Here is an 18,653-nt window from a genome sequence, read left to right on the forward strand (position 1 = left end):
AACCCGGGCAGTTTCAAGCATGTGGGGGAGGAGGGGCTTTCAAAGACAAAAACACATACTGGAGCCCAGCATGCTGGCCTGGTTGGTTGTCACATGGGAGGCGACTCATGCCAGCAGGGTCTGCATGCATGCTCACAAGAAAGCAAGAAGCAATCGTGGACACTTGTGACAAGCATGTCTCCAGACCCCCCCCCCCGGCCCCCATGATGCTGCATCCTCTCCCCGTGGATCCTTGACAGCCATGCAGTGACATTGCGACACACGGCAGGCTGCAGTGGGAGGTGAGGAAAGGGGCACGGATGGGAATGTTCCAAGAACACACCACAGAGGTGGCCAGGGACAGACACAGTGGCCAAGGAGGCCTGCCAATGGTGTCAAGGCTCAAGTTGCCCCAAAACAGACAAGTACCAATTTCACCCCCGCCATGGCTGTCCTAACCCTCTGCTTCCATTTGTTGGTCGGTTCTTCTGGAACATTCCGGCGCTTCTGAGGGTGGGTAGGGAAAGAGAGCACTGGGTGGTGGAATGGGGCAGGTACTGCTGATGTCGGATAGGGATGTGGGTCCAGGCAATGGTTCACTCTTTCTGTGAGCACCATGTGCCGAGGCCAAACCAGGCCCTGGGCCTTTTAAATAAGTTAACACACAACAGAGACTCAATTCAAGGTCAGGGCAAGGGGAACTACAAGTTTTCAGAATAAAGAATCCAGTATACAGTCCCCATAGGCTCCTTCAGAAACACATCAGGCTGCGATTTCAGTGTTTTAGAGCATGGGAAATACAGGTCTGTCGCCACCGCCATCCTGAGACAACAGAAAGGAGGCCAAGAAGCCCTCGAGATGCACAGGTTGACAAGCCAATCAGGGGCTGATCTGGTTTAATAAACTAATTGCATGGGGTTGGGACTGAAGCTCAGTTGGTAGAATGGACCACCAGCCCCACAAACACACTATGATATCACATGCCTCTAATTCCAGCACTCTGGAAGATGGAGGCAGGAGGATTAGAGATTCAAGGTTATCCTCAGTTATACAGCTAGTTGGGAGGCCAAATGGGCTTTATAACCATGGGCCAGCAAGGAGGCTCAGCCGGAAAAATTGCTTATGGCCTAGCTGAATGCTTCAGTACCTTAGGAACCACACCGTGGAAGGAGAAAACAGACTTCCTAAGGTTGTCTTCTGATCTCCACACATGTTGTGTCATGCACAAATAATGTAACAGAAAAGAAAAAAGAGCAAAACCGCACGATTTTGTTCCATAACTGGGGAAAGTTCAATGCAAAGCAGTCACTGGGAGCCACACGAGATTGGAGAGAGAATGTGGCCATATGAAGCCCATGGGCTCAGGGCCACCATCCTCCCAGAGGCTTGGAAAAACCCTCCTCCCAACAACTGTGTGGCTCTCTCATGATCCAAGAGCTGGGGCTGAAATTGAGCTGGGGTCAGGCAGCTCCTGTTCTCTGAAGTTGCCTGCTGTGGTGCAGTGTGGCGAGTTGGGATCTCCAAGCCTCTGCTGCTTTAGGAATGAGAGAGAGGCTTTTCTGTATTCATTCCAATCTGCGATATGTGACTAGAAAGCCAGTAGGCCCACAGTACTGGGGGTAGGGGTGGGGGTGGGGGTGGGGCTCAGGCTGACTCCTGAGATGTCTCCACCCAGGCTTAGAGCCAGGAAGGTGCCCTAAAGACATGATGGAGGCCTGTAGGGTCTTCTTGGCGGGCAGTGTCGGGGACGGGACCCCAGGCTGTGTATAGATGGGACTGCCCGGCTGATCTGTTAAGTCAGACAACTTCTGGCTGGTGTGTCCAAACCATGGGCCGCATGTGGCCTACCACAGCCCAACAGAAAATTGTAAACTTCAAACATTATGATTTTTTCTTTTCTTTTTTGCCATTTTATTGGTAACTTGATTGTAAGGTTGTCTCAGCCCTATAGTTGACAATGCTGTGCCTCAGTGTCAGAACACCGATTGCTTATATAATTTCTTTCTTTTTGAGACATGGTCTCAGTATGTAGCCCTGGTTGTTCTGGAACTCACTGCGAAGACCAGGCTGGCAGAGTTCTGCCTGCCTCTGCCTCCTGAGTGCTGGATCAAAGGCGTGTGCATGACCACATCTGGCTGTGATTACCTTTTGCATCCTTAATTCCTGTTCAGTCTCTTTGGGGTGTTCTGGGAGATGCACCCCTTCCTTGCTACAAGAATGGGGTCTTGTGCTTGGCCTGCTTGAAGCCTCTACTATAGTCACCTCCATGTATTTGTCAACTATATACAGAGGCTGCTTGGTACCATGAGCTCTGTGCATGGGACACATGACAAGGTAAGAGCCCAGGATTTGTCCTGGTTACTCCAGACGTGGAGGGTGCAACACATCAGCAAAACCACAAGCCTGGAAGAGACTCTTCCGATTGCAATACCACCCAGTACCAACATGAGCCAGCAGCCTGAAGTTACTGTCTTATCCCACCTTGTTTGAAAACCATGAATAACAAACAGGCCAGTGCAAGAATGCACACTGCGCGTAACAGACACTGTTACACTGGTGGCTGGCAGGTGAGGCCCTGCCAGTCAGAACAAGAGGCTTTGGGGACAGCTTATAATAAAAAGACAGTGGTCTGAAGCACATAATGATGCCCACATCTTCTCTCTATCCCTATGTCCTAGACTCCAGGACCTAGAGATATGAGGTCAGGACTCTGCCTCTATAAATGTTCCTAATTCATTGTTTAACGCAGAACACAGGTTGCACCGGGTGGGGCAGGGCCTTCCCAGAAACTAGATCCTAGTGTGACATGTTTGCTGAAGTTGAGGTCACTGTCAGGATACATCAGGGAACAGTCTAAAGAGAGCTCGGCTAATTCAGGCCCTTTGGTTCAATCTGGCCCCTGGCCTGTTTTTGTAAATAAAGTTTTATGGGAACACAGTTGTGTGTATTTGTTTGCCTTTTGTCAACAGCCCTGTTCATGCTACAGTGGCAGAGCTGAGTAGCTGTGGAACAGGCTAACACAGCTTAAATATTTACTCTTTGAGCTGAGCCTTGGTCTTGAGAGAGCACGGAGTATTTGTTAATACCTGTCTCTATCTGGGAAAGCGCAGTTTTTGCTGACTGCTGGTCATACCTGATAAATGGATAACATTTACTGATTCCTGGTCATACCTTATAAACAAGTGTTTGCTGACCCCTGGTCATATCTGAGACACAGTGTTTGCTGACCCCTGATCACACTTCAGACACACAGCAGGTCATTATGGGAAACAAGCGGCAGGGCCTGTACCTCTTTATTTCTGGATTCTTTTCTCAGTGACTTCTCTAAGACTCTGGCTTCGTACTCTGCTCTGGGATGGTCCTGAGAAAGACAGCAAGTCAAGAAAGGATGTGTTAGTGCTGAGTCCATATCCCTCCATGTATTTGCCTCAGGAACCCTGGGGACCAGTTCACAGCTGGCTGTCACATCTCCATTGTCAAACTCCCTGTACTTGGCCTGAATCTTGGCCCTGGACTCTCCCTCTCATTAGGAACCCCAAATCAATGGAATGACTAGAGGGTCTGGCCTCTGCTCCTGCGGGGCCCTGGCTGTGCCAGGTTTCAGTGAACACCCAGTTGTGAACTGACCCTCTGGAACATTCTGTGGAGTAGCCACAGGGGTCAAAAAAGACATAGCAAGAGGCAGCAAGCGCAGGCAGACTGGAGGTGCCAGGCCTCAGGGAGCCCAGAGCAAATCAGCGGAAAGTGCTGGAAGGAAAGACCAGGTTAGGTGAGACTGGGAGAAAGCAGAGCCCAGGTGAGAGCCGCGAGGAGACGTCTGGTGGAAAGACAGGAGCATGTGTGTGAAGGTCCCTCTCCCCAGAGATAGGCTAGAAGAAGGCAGAGTGACCAAAAAATATTCCAAACCTTGACAGCTTCCTGCGGGGAACCGGGAATAAAGACAAAAACAGAAAGAACCATTACTGATGTTGTTCATCCGTAGAGCCAGGATGATGATAATGTCCAGCAGAACAGGGATCTGGATGTTTGCCGCTCCCAGATCCCAGTTTTGCAAGCTCGCTGCAATTCTCAGAATCAATGGAGAAGCACAGAGAACAGTGACCTAGCTTCCCCTTGTTCCATCCAACCTGGGTTCAGACCACGGCATGGGGATAGGAGGATGGAAGCAGCCCCTTCACCTGAGGCAAGCCACTCCCCCAGGACCATGGCCAACCATAGGACATGAATGGCTCACTTTGGGGACTCACTCAGGCCGACTGGGGTTGTGTGGCCTCAAGGATACATCTCAGAAATAAAGCCCTAGATCTTGCCATGATGAGGTCAAGATGGGGAGTGGTGAGGTGTTCCCCTCAGCTTTCAGGACACCATGGAAGTGTGTCCACCTGGACAGGAAGACCCAGCAGCTTCTTCTATTGAAATTATCAACATGGAAATAGCACCAATGAGAGAGGCCACCTGAGGGTCAATGGGTCCACCCAGGCCAGAGCACCAGTCATTTGTGAAATGGACTCACTACAGAAGAGGACAGACACTATTACACGGGTGGCTGGCAGGTGAGGCCCTGCTATGGTTAGCCAAGTAACTCTCTGGGAAGCTTTCTGTGCCCTGGGCACATCTACAACCCAGCAGAAACCTCCTCAGTCTGGTCAACTGAGGCTTGCTCCTCAGTGCCTATGGGGCAGTAAAGGGCCAATATACCCCAGGTCACATAGCAATGATAGTGTCAGATCAGATGAAGTCGGGTACTGTGGTCCCAGAGGCTGGGACCACAACCTTATAACCATAACCTGGCTGCCAAGCTGCTATCAGCATGGATCAGAAGCCACCACAGGCACTCTGAAAGGTGCACGTGGCCAAGAGAGACCAGCAGACTGGAGCTCAGGAGGGTGTGAGCTGTGTGAGTTTTATAAGGGCACAGAGCTGGGGCTCAGTTGCACCATTTGTCTAGTGTGGTGAAGCCCTGGGTTTAAGCTCCAGAGAAAGAGAGAGAGAGAGAAAGATTTGTAACACATCAAAAACATCAAAGGGCCTCACTTATAAAAAGCAAGCCTGGGAGGAACCCTGGCAGTGCAGCTGAGATGGGAAAGTGTTTGCACCCATAAGGCCACGAGTTAGACCCCCAGCAGTGACTAAACCAGATGTGGCTGAGCACACCTGCCTGCAATCCCGACACTCCAGAGGTAGAGCCTGGAGGGTCGGGAGTTCAAAGTTATCCTTGACTATTCAGCAAGTTAGGGGCAGCCTGAGCTACATGAGACCATCTCAAAAGGGGCGGAGGTGGAGAGAAAAAAAAAGAAAAGAGAAGAAAAGAAAAGAAGAAAAGAAAAGAAAAGAGAAAGAAAACAAAGGAAGCATGCCACAAGGTGTGCCTCAGCCCCATAACCCCAGCTCTTGGGAGGCTGGGTCCTGAATTCCGTACTGTAGGAAGTGCGAGGCCAGCCTGGGCTACAGAAAGAGATAGCATGCTGCACCAGGCAATGGTCATGCCTCAGCACATGCAGGGAACAGCCTGCTCTTCATCGAGGCTCTTCTTTGGGGTGTGGAGGGACAGTACTCCCTAATGACCCTAACTGGGAATTTCTTCCTGCTGGAGATAGCAGTCAGGGGACTCAGGGGGAGGGTGTCTCCCTGACTCCATGGCCATCTACCACCAAGCATCTTTTAGGAACCCAGCCCTGTTTGCATTTAGTTAGTAAAGGGCTTCTCAACCTACCTTGCCTGCAGACTGAGGGATGGTTTGGATGGAGCACAGAGAAGAAGGAGGCCTGTGGACAGCAGTGACTCCCTGCCCACACCCCACAACATCAGATGTGATGAGGTCAGTGTGGAGAGCCCTGGCCAACACCTGAACCCACACTCGTGGGTGTTATGTCTTTGGGAGCATGGAGACGGAAAACACTGGCAGATGGAAAACTGTTGCCCTGGCAACTGAGGAATACCAGGGCAATGAATGGAGGAGCCACAGGAGTCGAGCCTGGGATAGGGGGCCAGTCAGGACCTGGGGGGGTGGGTGTTCATGTGAGCTGGAGGAAGTGGCAGAGGGGGTCCTGGAGAGAGAGGACACAGCCACTCACCTCCTCCTCCTCAAAGCCTGTGAGGTCCCAGCGGTAGTTGAGTCTCATCTGCTTCCGTTTCCAGTGCTCCATGAAGGTGGCGGCTGCAGGATGAGGGGAAGCAGTCAGGGTCACTGGATAACGCAGAGCCTGTTTCTTCCATGCCACTGGCTAAGTGAAGGCCAAGGCCACGCAGCTTCAGCCCTCTCACTGACCCTGCCTGGCCATTGCTTTCCCACTTTGCTGATGAAGAAACTGAGGCAGGTGCAAACTCTGGCCAAGGTAATTCAGCCAGGCAAAGAGGATTAGGCTGGCTAGCCTCTGACCCTGGATCTCTAGTAATCTTGCTTATTGTTCTCAGGGCCCCTGGGGAACAAGCCCTGGGGGATCTTGAGATCAGAAAAGATAAGGATTATCTATACTTAGAGGCAAGGTCTCGTGTACCTGAGGTTGACACTGAACTTGCTGTATGGCCATGTGCTGTGTGATGGTTTGTTTTACTTGTCAACTTGCTGTAATCTAGAATCGCTTAAGAAAGGAGACTCAATGGAGCAACTGTGTAGATCAGACTGGCCTGTGGATATGTCTGCAAGGGGTTGTCTTGATTGTCAAAGACCCATCCTGAATGTGGGTAGCACCATTTCATGGGCTTTATAATGTATGAATGAAGAGACCTAGCTGAGGGCAAGCCTTGGGAAAGCAGCCATTCTCCTTCCCTCTGACTGTGGGAGTCCTGTGCCTGCTGTCTCCAGCTCCTTCCTCTGTGGCTTCCCTCCGTGTAACCTAGAATTTCAACACAAATAAATCCTTTCCTCCCTTAAGTTGCTTATGTCAGGGTATTTTTATCACAGCAGCAATAGAAAACTAGAGCATTATGCAAGGTCGGCCCTGAACCCCTGATTTTCCTGCCTCCACTGCCAGAGTGCATAGGTATGAACCATCACATCTACATCTGTGTTATATCCCTGACAGACCAACCAAAGTTTCAGACGCGACCTTCTCTAGGAGATGCTGATGACTAACCCCAGCCCCCGCCTCCCACCTCCTGCCGAACACACCCAGCGTCAGAACACACCAGCCAAGGGCTGGAGAGGTGGTTTAGTGATTAAGGGCACACTGACTGATCTTGTAGAGGATCCAAATCAGTTCCCAGCATCCATTTGGTGCTCACAACCACCAGTAACTCCAGTTCCAGGGGATACGTTTCCGTCTTCTGGCCTTTGAAAGTACTACACTCAAGTGGGACATACACATTTCAGCATACACACATGCATATACAATAAATACATCTTAAAAGAAAACACATCAGCCGACTCCCTCACAGGACGCTATGGTACAGACATGGCTGGAGCATCTCCCAAGACTCAATATTGAAATTTTATCACCACCATGAACTATGAAGACAATGAAAACTAATCTTACTGTGCTATTCAGGGGTGGGGCCTTCAGGCGGCAATTAGTTCTGATAGGTCCCCAGGGTGGAGCCTGGTGGATTAGCCCCTGTAGCTTTGTGGAAAGAGGAACAGACATTGCCAAGTGAGGCCCTACACTGCCCTGCGATGTTGCCAGCAACGAGGATATCCCCAGAGGTGGGCTCTTGACCTTGAACCTTCAGTGTCACCAAAATGAACCTCTTTGCTCTATAAAGTTACCAGATCTCAGAGATTTCATTTTTGTATGAAAATGAACTGACACAAGACCAACCCCAGGCTGTATCGGTGCTGTTTCTGCCACCTTCTAGGATGATCTCTGTCCATCTTGTGTGGCCTTTCTAGGTATCTAGGGTAAGAATAGGGTCTAGCTCCTCTGTCCATAGTATTCGGCTGGTACCTGGCCCAGACAGGCTCTCCACAGTGACCACTGATGAATGGGTGATTTTATGAACACACAGCTTGCAAAGGTAGAAACAACAGCTGAATGTCTGCTGGGAACACTGCTCTCAGAAAGCCAGCAGAGGCAGGGGGATGGACAGCAGTCACAAGGTCACTGGAGCTTGAGATTCTCAGGCTGCCACATGCAAAATGCTGTACCAAGAACTGTCATGCAGAGAAGGTGCCTCTGTGAAACCCTATGGTTAGTTATTGGCCAGAGTTGACTTCCACTGTTCTATTAAGGAGGAAACTGAGGCTCAATCAGGCCACAAACTGCTCATCTAGCAAGTGGGGACATCAAGATAGAAATAAGATGCCCCAGATGGGAATCCTGGTGGGGTCTTCCTGGAGGAAGTCAGAACCATGAGGATACAGCCACAGTCACTGCTGTACCAGGACAAAGGGAGAAACAGCCGAATGTTCTTTCTTACCACTTTCAAAGCCACACTGGAGAGACGACTCAGGGGCTAAGGGCACTGATTGCTCTTGCAGAGGACCAAGGTTAGATTCCCAGCATCCACAAGTCAACTCACAACCATCTTTAACTCCAGTTCCAGGGGACCTGACGCCCTCTTCTGGCCTCTGTGGGCACCAGGCACACATGTGATGCACAGACATATGTGCAGACAAAACATTCATTCACACAAAATAAAAGTAAACTGAATCCCAGTTCTAGGGAAGACTTAAAGCTGAGTCTTCTAGGAAGTGGGAAACCAAGGTAGCCTGGGAAATGTAGTACCTAAGGAGCAGAAAGGCAGGGTGGAATAGTATTCAAAGACCAGCCTGGACATTCCTCTAGGTAAGGACTTCTAGGGACTAGAGGGCAAGACTTTAAAGGTCAATGCAAGAAAAAAACCAAACCAAACCAACAACAAAACCAAAAACAGACCGGAGGGGGGTGGCACATCAAATCAAAGAATTTCCGCAAAGTTAAAGAAACCACTGAGTGAAGGGATGGCTGACAGACTGTCAGTCTGTACAGGCTGCAGGCTGATCATCTGCAGTGACTTTAGATGCTGCCTCAACCTGGTTGAAAATAGGCAAATTGTGGGCTGGGGATGGAGCCGAGCTGGTAGAGAGCTTGCTTAGCGTTCAGCAAGCCAGATTCAGTCCCCAGCACTGCACAAACTGGGTACAGTGCTGCATGCCTGTGATCTCAGTACCCCTGAGGTGGAGGAAGGAGAATCAGGTCATCCTTGTCTATACAGTGAGTTTGAGGCCAGCCTGGGCTAGTGAGCCTGAAGGGGGTAGACAGGCAGGATGACTCTTGCCTGTCATTCCAGTACTTGCAAGGTTGAGGCAGGTGGTTCACCATGAATTTTAGGACAACTTGTGCTTCAGTGTGAGTTCTTGTCTCAAAAAAAGAAAACAACAATAACAACAACAGCAGTACACACACATACACAAAAGTAAAACAAACAAAACCTGGGAGCCAGAGATGGAGAGCTCTTTCTGCTCTCACAGAGGACCTGGATTTGGTTCCCAGTGCCCATATGACGCCTCACTGCCATCTGTAATTCCTCTTCTGCTCCAAAGGCTCACACATGTACACAGCACACATAATTCACACAAGTGCACAGTACACACATGCACGAAAATGAATGAATTAATTAACCAAAAAACCCAAACCAACCCAAACCAAATGGGCAAAGGATGTGAAGAAAATTCTCAAAAGGAGACATGCAAATGAGCTACAGGTTTATAGATGGGCTAGCCTCGCTCGTCACCAAGAGGACCAAAACCCACAACCACAATGAGCGAAACAAGATACATAAACACAGAACAAAACAAAAAGCAAAATCGTCCCTTATCACAGTCAAAACAAATGCCACCAAAAGAAATAAGAGAGAGAGACAAATGTTAAGTCACAAAGAGAGGGAAATGTTTGCTTACATCTGGTGGGAGAGGAATTCACAATCTGTTCAAAGCACAAGGGGCCTCAGAAACCAAGGGCCAGGGCTACTACATCATCAGCCCATCCCCCTACCAGCTGTCTATGCCAGGACAGTGACAGCCCTGAGGGAAGATCCCCAAATGCATGCACAGGGCAGTGCTGTTCAGGGCAGCTAATCGCTCACCAAGTATGCATGAGTGGATGGGTGGATGTTGAGCAAGTGCTGGGTACATACAGCTGTCTTAGTCGGACATAAGGAAGTGAAACTCTCCTGATGGGACCAGGAGACCGTGACGAGAAACACAAGCAGAGGAATGGAGGCTTTAGAGAGGCCATCAGAAGCCAGGAGCAGAGAAGGGCTGGGGAGTATGGGTGCCTTCTGGGTCCTGGAACAGGTCTGGTGTTCCATGACAAGTGGGTGATTAATTGCTGTCAACATCTTTGTGTCATTTGATTCTGAGAGCCAGAAGTCAGGACTGCGATTTCCTCAGCACAGTGATGTGTAAGAGGCCTGGAAACCTCAGTGCTGGGAGCACCCAAACCTCCTTCTGGACTCTAGAAGGATTCTGTAAAACCCTTCCCTGCTCATGCGGATGTACCAGGGGGACAAGAACCTTGCTTTCTGAGTCTGTGGGAGGAACCAGGCCCCAGAATAAAGATGCCTCTACCCTGGGGCATGGTACCATGACAGAGGCCAGGGTCAGGCACACCTCTACCTGTTCCTTATGTCCCTGCTTCTTATAGTGTTTGTGTCATGGGCTTTGTCTGACATGGCAACACACCAAGATCTCAGGCAGCATGAAATGGCTGGGCTCCTCTCTGCCACCCCCAGTCTCCTCCTCTCTACATCCAGTTCCCTGACCTGCTGGCTGCAGTTGCTGACTGGCAGTAGAGTGGAGGCTGGCTAACCTCATGTCTATGAGCATCAGAAACACAAGAAATGAGCCCCAAAACAAAACAAAACAAAACAAAAAAAAAAACAGGGCACTGAGGCTTGGGAGGCATCACACTGTGTCCCAGGGCAAGCTCGGAAGAGGATTCTGAACTGATTCTGGCTGACCTTTAGGGTCTGTGCTCAGTTATCATACCAGAATAATGCTGACAGATACTGGATTTCCTTAAGGGAAAAACAATCATAGCCATATTTTATATGTCCAAGTATTCAAGCTCTCTCTCTGTTTCTCTGTCTCTGTCTCCCCCAAGGTCTCTCTATGCAGCTCTGGCTGGCCTAGAACTCACTTATGTAGAGCAGGCTGGCCTTGACCTTACAGAGTTCCTCCTGCGTCTGCCTCCCAAGTGCCGGGGTTAAAGATATGCACCATCATACCATGCTGAACACATCCTCTTTGCAGGCAGAAACAGAGAAGCAGAGTGGTTAAGTAATTTGCCTAAGCTCGCACAGCTGGTTCTGGAATGCTCTTTGCTTGTTTAAAGGGAGGTGTGAGGGTTCTAACCTGCTGGGATCCAGGCTGACCAAGACCCAACCATCCTCAACTGTGGTGAGAAGTAAACGTTTAATATCAAAGTGGAAATTGCCTGTTTCTTTCATATGAGTCAGAGGCCAGAGCTGGTACTAGGAGGAGGCTGGGGCTCGGCCTCCTGCAGTTGGCCACAGGCCACAGACACACTATCAGCCAGGCTGCAGGCATTATACTGAGATGGAGCAGAGGTGAGACTATGCTCAGATGAGGCTGCAGGAAGGGATCAGGGAGGCTCAGACAGAGGCAGGGTCAGACCTCAATGCTGGGCATCAGATCAATGGAGAAAGTCCCTTCCGTGTGGACTGAGCAAGGGCCGGAGGGAAGCTGACCACTCATCTTCCTAGGGTACTCCTGTGGTCCACTCTCCCACAGTGAATCCTGACAGACGCTTTCCCCAGTGTTGCCATCGCACACCATACATGCTGTCACATAACAGCTGAGGCACACAGCAGCCTCCCACACAGGCGCCCTTTTACCCAATCCCCAGGGCCACTGAAACTGGGAAAACACACCCCACTTCACAGACACAAACTGGGGCAGGGGTCCACTCGGCTCTTCTCCATAAGTGGTGAGACCTGGACCCTGATCTTGTGATGTCAGCATGGCTTGTGGAGAGGAAGATGTCAGCACACAGGGCCTGAGCCATGTATGGAGTCCAAAACAGCGGGGCCACCACCCTGGCTTGGAGTACAGAGACCGGCAGTTAGGAGGATGCAGGCCAGGGCTGGAAGAGCACGGAGCCACGGTCCTGCTTCCTTAAGCATTTGTTTTGGCTACAGTACGTTACACAATTGTCTTCCCGTGGAGGATCCAGCACTGGGTGGTGAGTCTCTGGACCTGCCTGGATCAGACCTGGCTGTGAGCTCAGCACGTGAGTGGCCTCCACTAGCCTCAGTTTCCCTAGCTCTAGAAGGGCTCGGTGTGCATCTTGTGGAGCTCAGGCTGCTCCCAGCAGTCCTCGGGTGGGGCCTGCTCTTACCATCCAGCCACTCTGAAGGACACCTAGCGTATCAGTCAGCATGACACGGGTCAGGGACTGAGATGATGCAATTGTTCTGGTGGCCCCGAATATGAAAACATCTAAACATTTACGGCAAATCTTTCCTCGGGCTCTGGGGATTTGAAGTCAGGTCCTCATGCTGTACAAAAGTGTCCCTGCCGACCTGGCCATCTCCATCTCCCCAGCTTTTTAAACTTTTAAAGACCGGCTGAGCTGCGTGCCAGCATATGATGGTATGTGTCATAATTAGACATTCATGCATTAGCTCCCTGATGGACTTCTGTTCATGTAAATCCTAGATTTCTATGTGGGAAATCTAGGATTTCTATGTCACCACCCTCAAAGTGCTGGTGTGGGTAGTGGGGGCACTGGGACCCTTGAGGACAGGATTGGTGCCCCGACTGAAGAAATCCTTATTGTGTGAAGGCATAGTGAAAAGGGGGGGGTGCATCTGTATGCCAGGAGCTATAGAGTCTGGGTCTCCCCACTGCTGGGGCTTCAGCGCAGACAACGGTACCCCTGCATTTTTACATGGGACCCTACCTACTCACCGCTGAAGTTCAGCCCAGGACCCACGACTGGCCTTTTGATCCCAGCAGACAGTCGCATTATAACTTGCGGTGATGGGGCCCAGGCTGAAACAACACTATCAAATCTCGGGCTCAAATCTGACATGCCATTCAGCAGTGCCTCCAGACCCTACCACCGGGCAGAAATCACCGTCCTTTGTTCTGTGTGAGGCTGACAGACAAGTAAGGCCTGTGATTATTCTATAATGTCAGAAAATTGATGGTGGCAAATAGCTAAATGGGCTCAAAGTTGCTCAACGTGACATTTCATTCCGAGTTTTAAGATGTCAGACATAGCAGGCAGGAGCCGTCGGAAGCCAGGGTTGCTGAGCCCACGCCAGTGAGGCGGAGATTAAAAAGCAGTTTTGAAGATTAAAACAGCAGTTCTGGGAGCCTCCTCACTGCAGCCTGTGGGGAACAGTATGGCAGGCCCACCATTGTGCAGAGCTGGGAACAGCTGGAGTGCAGGAAAAGGCCTCAATGGAAGGAGGGATTTGGGGAGAACTAATCCTTCAGAGGGTAGTGAACAGGTAATTGATGAGGGATTTGAGATCTCCGCTAACGCAAAGGGCCCAGGATGGGGTTTCCTCCGTATTTTCACTACTTCCCACAGCTCCCTCCTGTGGGCCCCTCTGGCTTCTTTGCTTTCGACATAAGCTTCCTTTCTCTGAAGCAAGGCCTCACTGGAGGGGGTTGGCTTCCCCCCCCCCCCTTTTTTTTTTCTTTCTTTCAGATGGGTGGGTGTGGAGTTAGCCAGCACTTGCTTTTCTTCTTCTTGATGGACAGGCACACAATGGAGACATGCTGGTGAGACCCCAGCCTCAGGAAAATGAAAGCTTCTAGCTGCTCCTCTCCAGGTGCAGAGGAACAGGGTCTCAGAGAGAGGAGGCTGACAGACTCCCACCATCCTGCCTGGAGCAAAGCAATTCTGAAGAGATTCCTGTGCCCCTCCCTTTGGCCATCAGACTGTTCAAACAATGGACCTCAAAGCATTGGAATTTTCCCAGGAGTCCCATACTGGGGAAGAGAAAGGCTGAAGCCTAGTGCCAGACAGGGGGAGCTTGTTTCCCAGGGACCTCACAGAGCTCTGAGAACTTGTCAGACCACCTTGCAGGAGAGACTGGAGCTGAGACAGTGAGGGGTGAGTGACAGGCAGGACCACACCTTGACCAGGACTGCTTAGCTATGCGCTCCTCCTGCCCTCTGCTTAAGCCTGAACCTCATGTCTGGATCCTAAAGAGGGACTTGGGGGTCACTAGTCCTCTTTGTCCCTCGTCCCACCCAGTGTGGCCTCACTGAATGACTCTCCTCTCTGAGTTTCACTGTTACTTAGCTGTTTAATTGGTCTGTTGATGATGGTGGCTGAGTCTGGCTGGCTAGAGCTACCTGGGCCCAGGCTCAGACCCTGACAGGTCCTGGAAAGGTAGATGTTCAGTGGAGTGGCTCACTGGCTGCCTACCATATGCACACATTTAATGAGAAGGCTCTCATTCCCAGACTGTGAGCTACGCTGGGCAGCTCCTGCCTGTGTGCCCTCACTACCAGCTTAGCACATACATCTGCTTTTCCAGGAGGGCACCTTGCAGGGGCTAGGAGGATGTTTGAATGTCAAGGTGTAAACAGAGCCCTTACTTGTACTTCAGAGGCAGACAGACAAGACAGGCAGGCAGACAGACAGATGCAGAGCTGATCTCCAGCAAATTACTTAGCCTTCCTGTGTTTCAGAGCCCTCAGTAAAGAGTACAGCCGCAAATGTCTGCAGGTACAAGGCAGCCTACCAAACTTGTTCAGCACATGGGTCAGACATGATGTCCAGGTGGTTTTTGTTTTGTTTTGTTTTTTGTTTGTTTGTTTTTTGTGCTGGGGATTAAACCCAGGGCTTCATGAAGGGTAAGCTCAGGCTCTCTCTCTCTGAGCTGCACCACAGCCCTAGATGTTCTCTTTTTCCCCTTCCAGACAGAGTTTCCCAGTGTAGCCCTGGCTGTCCTGAAACTCACTCTATAGCCCAGACTGGCCTCAAACTCAGAGATCTGCCTGCCTCTGCCTCCTGAGTGCTGGGATTAAAGGTGTGTGCCACCATGCCCAACCTCTAGAAGTGCCCCTTTAGCAAGCTCCCTGAAAAATTCTGGAATGGTAAGTCCTATCCTCACTGGGAGGAAAACAGACAAACAGCCCCCGCCCCATGGAGTACAGGTATGAGTGTCCTTTCTATACATCTTCCCTGGGATGGCACCAAAACATGGCAGGTAAGTGCATGCACACACAGGCACACACAGGCACACACACACACACACACACACACACACACACACACACACACACACATGAGTCTCTTCCTACTGCCACATAGCTGTTGGAGGCAGCTGTGACGAATCCCTGAGCTGCTATGTATGTCACCAGGCCAGTAAGCTAGAGATCAACTTGGATCAAAGTGACTAATCTGACAGCGTGTTCTGTGTTTGTGCTGGGGTGCCACTGTGGGGCTGCCCTAGCTGAGCAGGGTGTGCTCCCTCCTAGGGCAGCAGCAAGGGGGCAGGAATGAGGGGCAGTGTTCGAGAGATGGCATAGGGAGACAGTGGTCAGAGTATGCAGACTGTATGGCCATGACAGCACACATCCCCGATCCTCACAGGCAGGAACCAGAAGCAAGAGGATGTGGAATTCAAGGTCATCATTGGCTATACATCAAGTCTGAAGCTAGGTGTGAGCTTCATGAAACCCAGTATTTAAAAAAAAAAAATCAAAATAAGAAAAAGAAAAAAGAAAGACACCATGTGCTGCCTTCTCTGGAACGGGGCAGGGCAGGTGCTGCAGGGAAGATGGATGGCTTTGTGCACATGGGAGAGTTAATCCACTACCTGTGACAGGAACTTCATTCACTGTTAGTGAACACTTCTCATTCTCAAGGTAAGGCCATTTGGGTGGAACCTGGGTGGGGACCCTTCAGGGCTGGGGCCCAGCTCACTGATAGATCGAAAGCTCAGCCTTTATCAAACTGGCTGCAGGAGGCTCCGCTCCCAACTCTAGCCCACCCCCAAACCCCCAAACAAACCAGCAAATGAACAAATCCAGCGTGTGCTGTGGCAGGCTGTGACTTCCATATCTGGGCTGCAGCCAAGCCCCTGTCTCTCGAGATCTCAGGAATGATTAAGCTCAAATGAAGTGTGGGGTCACACAAACACCTCCTCTCCAGTGGAGGCTTCCTTCCTCCTAGGGGAGCCTCCCCCTGGAGGCTGCTGCTCCAGCTTTAAAGGGGGCCGAGGCTCCAGATGCTCCCCTCCTACCATTCTTCCTAGAATTCTCTAGGGACAGACCTCTTATCACACACAACCTCGAGGCACACCCTCCCGAGGTGGGCAGCAGGGCACCCCATGGAACGTGGTGGATCCTGGTCCCCTGTAGGTCTGACATTCATCTCAGAGAATGCCCTGGCCACTGTCCTCCAGTGCAGTTGAGTCCCTCCTGACCTATCACTGTCAGACTTTCTCTGTCATTTATGGCCTCTGACTCAAGTGTAAGATGGGAAAACATCTATGACACCATGACCCAGTGTTGGCTTCTGGTTCCTCCTAGCAAGAACATGAAGTTCTTTGGGGCAGGTCTCTGCTGGCCTCTCTAAGATCCCTTTGACACGCTCCCACCCGTTTCCTGCAGCAGCAGGCTCCTTCAGTGTCCTGTACCTCACCCCCAGGGCCTTTGCACATACGGTTTCCTTAGAATTCTCGTTGTTAAGTCTTAAGAGCACTGAACACATCTGGGCTTGCTTCTTGTGGTTTCTGAGGTGATGAATACTTGGCAGCACCCTTTAGATACTGACTGATAGGTCTCTCAAGAGACTCTGGCAGCCCACAAGCCACTGCCCCCAAAGTTCTGGGGCTATACACACACACACAGTCATGATCATTTTTTTTTTTTTTTAAACAGGGATGCTGGGGATTTGAACTCAGAGATCCTCAAACTTGCACAGCAGAAGCTCTTACCTACCGAGCTGTCTCCCAAGCCCCATTCTGTGGATGCTTCCATAGGCGTTTTTTTGAGTCCTCTCCCACCCCTCAATATTCCAGTGTCAAGTGACAGCAACCATTCATGGAAGGCCAGCTCTTCATGGAACATGGGCGGACACTGTGCCTGTGGCCTGCCTCCTCTGATCATATTCCCTGCTTACAGAGATGAGGAAGCTGAGCTTCAGAGGCGGACTGGAAAATCTACCAGGCCCCCTACTCTCACCCATTGCATGTCTTCACTGCTGTGTATAGCCCTGCTGTATGACTGCCTCCCAGCCGTGTAGGCCAGTCTGAGCCTGAGCTGCTGCTGCTGCAGGACATGGACACCAAGGAGCGATGCTCGGACTGGGACCTGTAGGCAGACAGGAGACTGTGGGCTGTATGAGATCCAGGTGACTGGGAGGTTCTCTGGTACATCTTTGAGAGCTTTTTCCTGTTAGTAAGGAAAATCACAGGCCAAGGCCGCATAGACAGGGAAGGGACCCAGAATTACCCAAAATCATCAGCCTATTGGTCTATTACGGCTTCCCACAGCCAAGGCTGTCCTGGCTCTTGTTCCTGCCCTGCAACCAGTCAGCCAGTTGAGTCCTGAGTGGGTAAAGCGAGACCACTCTGACTCAAATGCCACCTATAAGGTTATCATAGGTCAACCCAAGAGCTTTCCACCTCTTCCAGGCAGCCCTCTTGCGTAACCTCCACCAAGTGGCCGGGCCCTTCCTTCTCATACCTTTTCCCATCAGCTGGGATCCCTGGAGGTGTATACTCAGAACCTGCAGCCAGTGTGGGAACCAGCTGCCCCTGTGTGGCATATCCCCTGCTGTCAAGACTGTGCAATATCCTGCTTACAAGGAAGGGCCCTGTCTCACTTGCTGTCAGAATCATCTATGGGACGCTAGGGAGCTCGCTTGGGGCAAAGATTTTGCTGTGTAGGCACAAGGACCTGAGCTTAGTCTCTCCACCCATATAAAACCTGGGTGTTGTGGCACATACTTGTAATCTAAGTGCCTAGGAGGCAGAGACAGGAGTATTCCCCAGAATTTCCTGGAATGCCAGCTGGTCTGGCATTACTTGCTGAGTGCCAGGTCAGTAAGAGACATTGTCTCCAAAACCACAAGCTGGGGCTGGTGAGGTGGCTCCCTGGGCAAAGGTACTTGCCACCAAACCTGACAATTCACGTGACCCTTGGGACCCATACGGTGGAAGGAGAGAACCAGTTACTAAATATTGTCCTCTGACCTCCACACACATGCCATGGCTCCTGTGCACCCCTCTGCACACATACAAAAATAAACGAATAAGGTGTAACACAAAATCAAACAACCCCCCCCCCCCCCCCAAGGACAGCAGACAGCTCCTGAAGAGCAATACGTGAGGCTGTCTTCTAGCCTTCACGTACATGAGCACGCATGTGCGCCCACCCACACCAGCACCATCATCAGTCACATCACCACCACCACCACTACCACCATCGTCATCATTATCATCATCTCCAGACACCCAACAGCCACACTTCCCAGCCTTGCTGGTCTCCAAAGTTGAAGTCTGGCTGTTGGGATTATAGTCTCTGTGGTGAACAGCCAGTTGTCTCTGATCAGTCTCAGGCTTGAGGACTGTGGTTTCATTTGGCCATTGTTGTGCAGAGATGGGTGGCCTCAGACAACTCATGACCCCCTGGGTGACAGTCTACAGCAGGCTCTCTCAGAGCCCTGGCTATGCTGACACCTCTCAGCCAGGTTAGAAGAGCCTTGCTCATTTTAGACACAGTGCAGACCTGTGGCCACTAAGGCACACTTCATGCTCGG

The 18,653-nt window shown here is 50.9% G+C and overlaps 1 protein-coding gene across 4 annotated transcripts in view; it reads right to left on the bottom strand.

The window, feature by feature from the left end:
- The window catches only part of Ano1 (anoctamin 1), a 92,447-nt gene that overhangs the window by 29,008 nt on the left and 44,786 nt on the right, over positions 1 to 18,653 (bottom strand). For 2 of the 4 annotated variants that reach the window (XM_055614720.1, XM_055614718.1), the window contains 3 exons: positions 6,054 to 6,136; positions 3,886 to 3,897; positions 3,269 to 3,340 (listed from right to left, as the gene is read on the bottom strand). In XM_055614720.1, coding sequence (XP_055470695.1) covers positions 3,269 to 3,340; positions 3,886 to 3,897; positions 6,054 to 6,136 — 167 coding nt within the window. The remainder of the gene's footprint in view (positions 1 to 3,268; positions 3,341 to 3,885; positions 3,898 to 6,053; positions 6,137 to 18,653) is intronic. The other 2 variants (XM_055614721.1, XM_055614719.1) reach the window with 1 other exon arrangement.

Source organism: Psammomys obesus, unplaced genomic scaffold (assembly GCF_907164565.1).
Source record: "Psammomys obesus unplaced genomic scaffold, mPsaObe1.curated_primary_1811, whole genome shotgun sequence".
Lineage (NCBI taxonomy): Eukaryota > Metazoa > Chordata > Mammalia > Rodentia > Muridae > Psammomys > Psammomys obesus.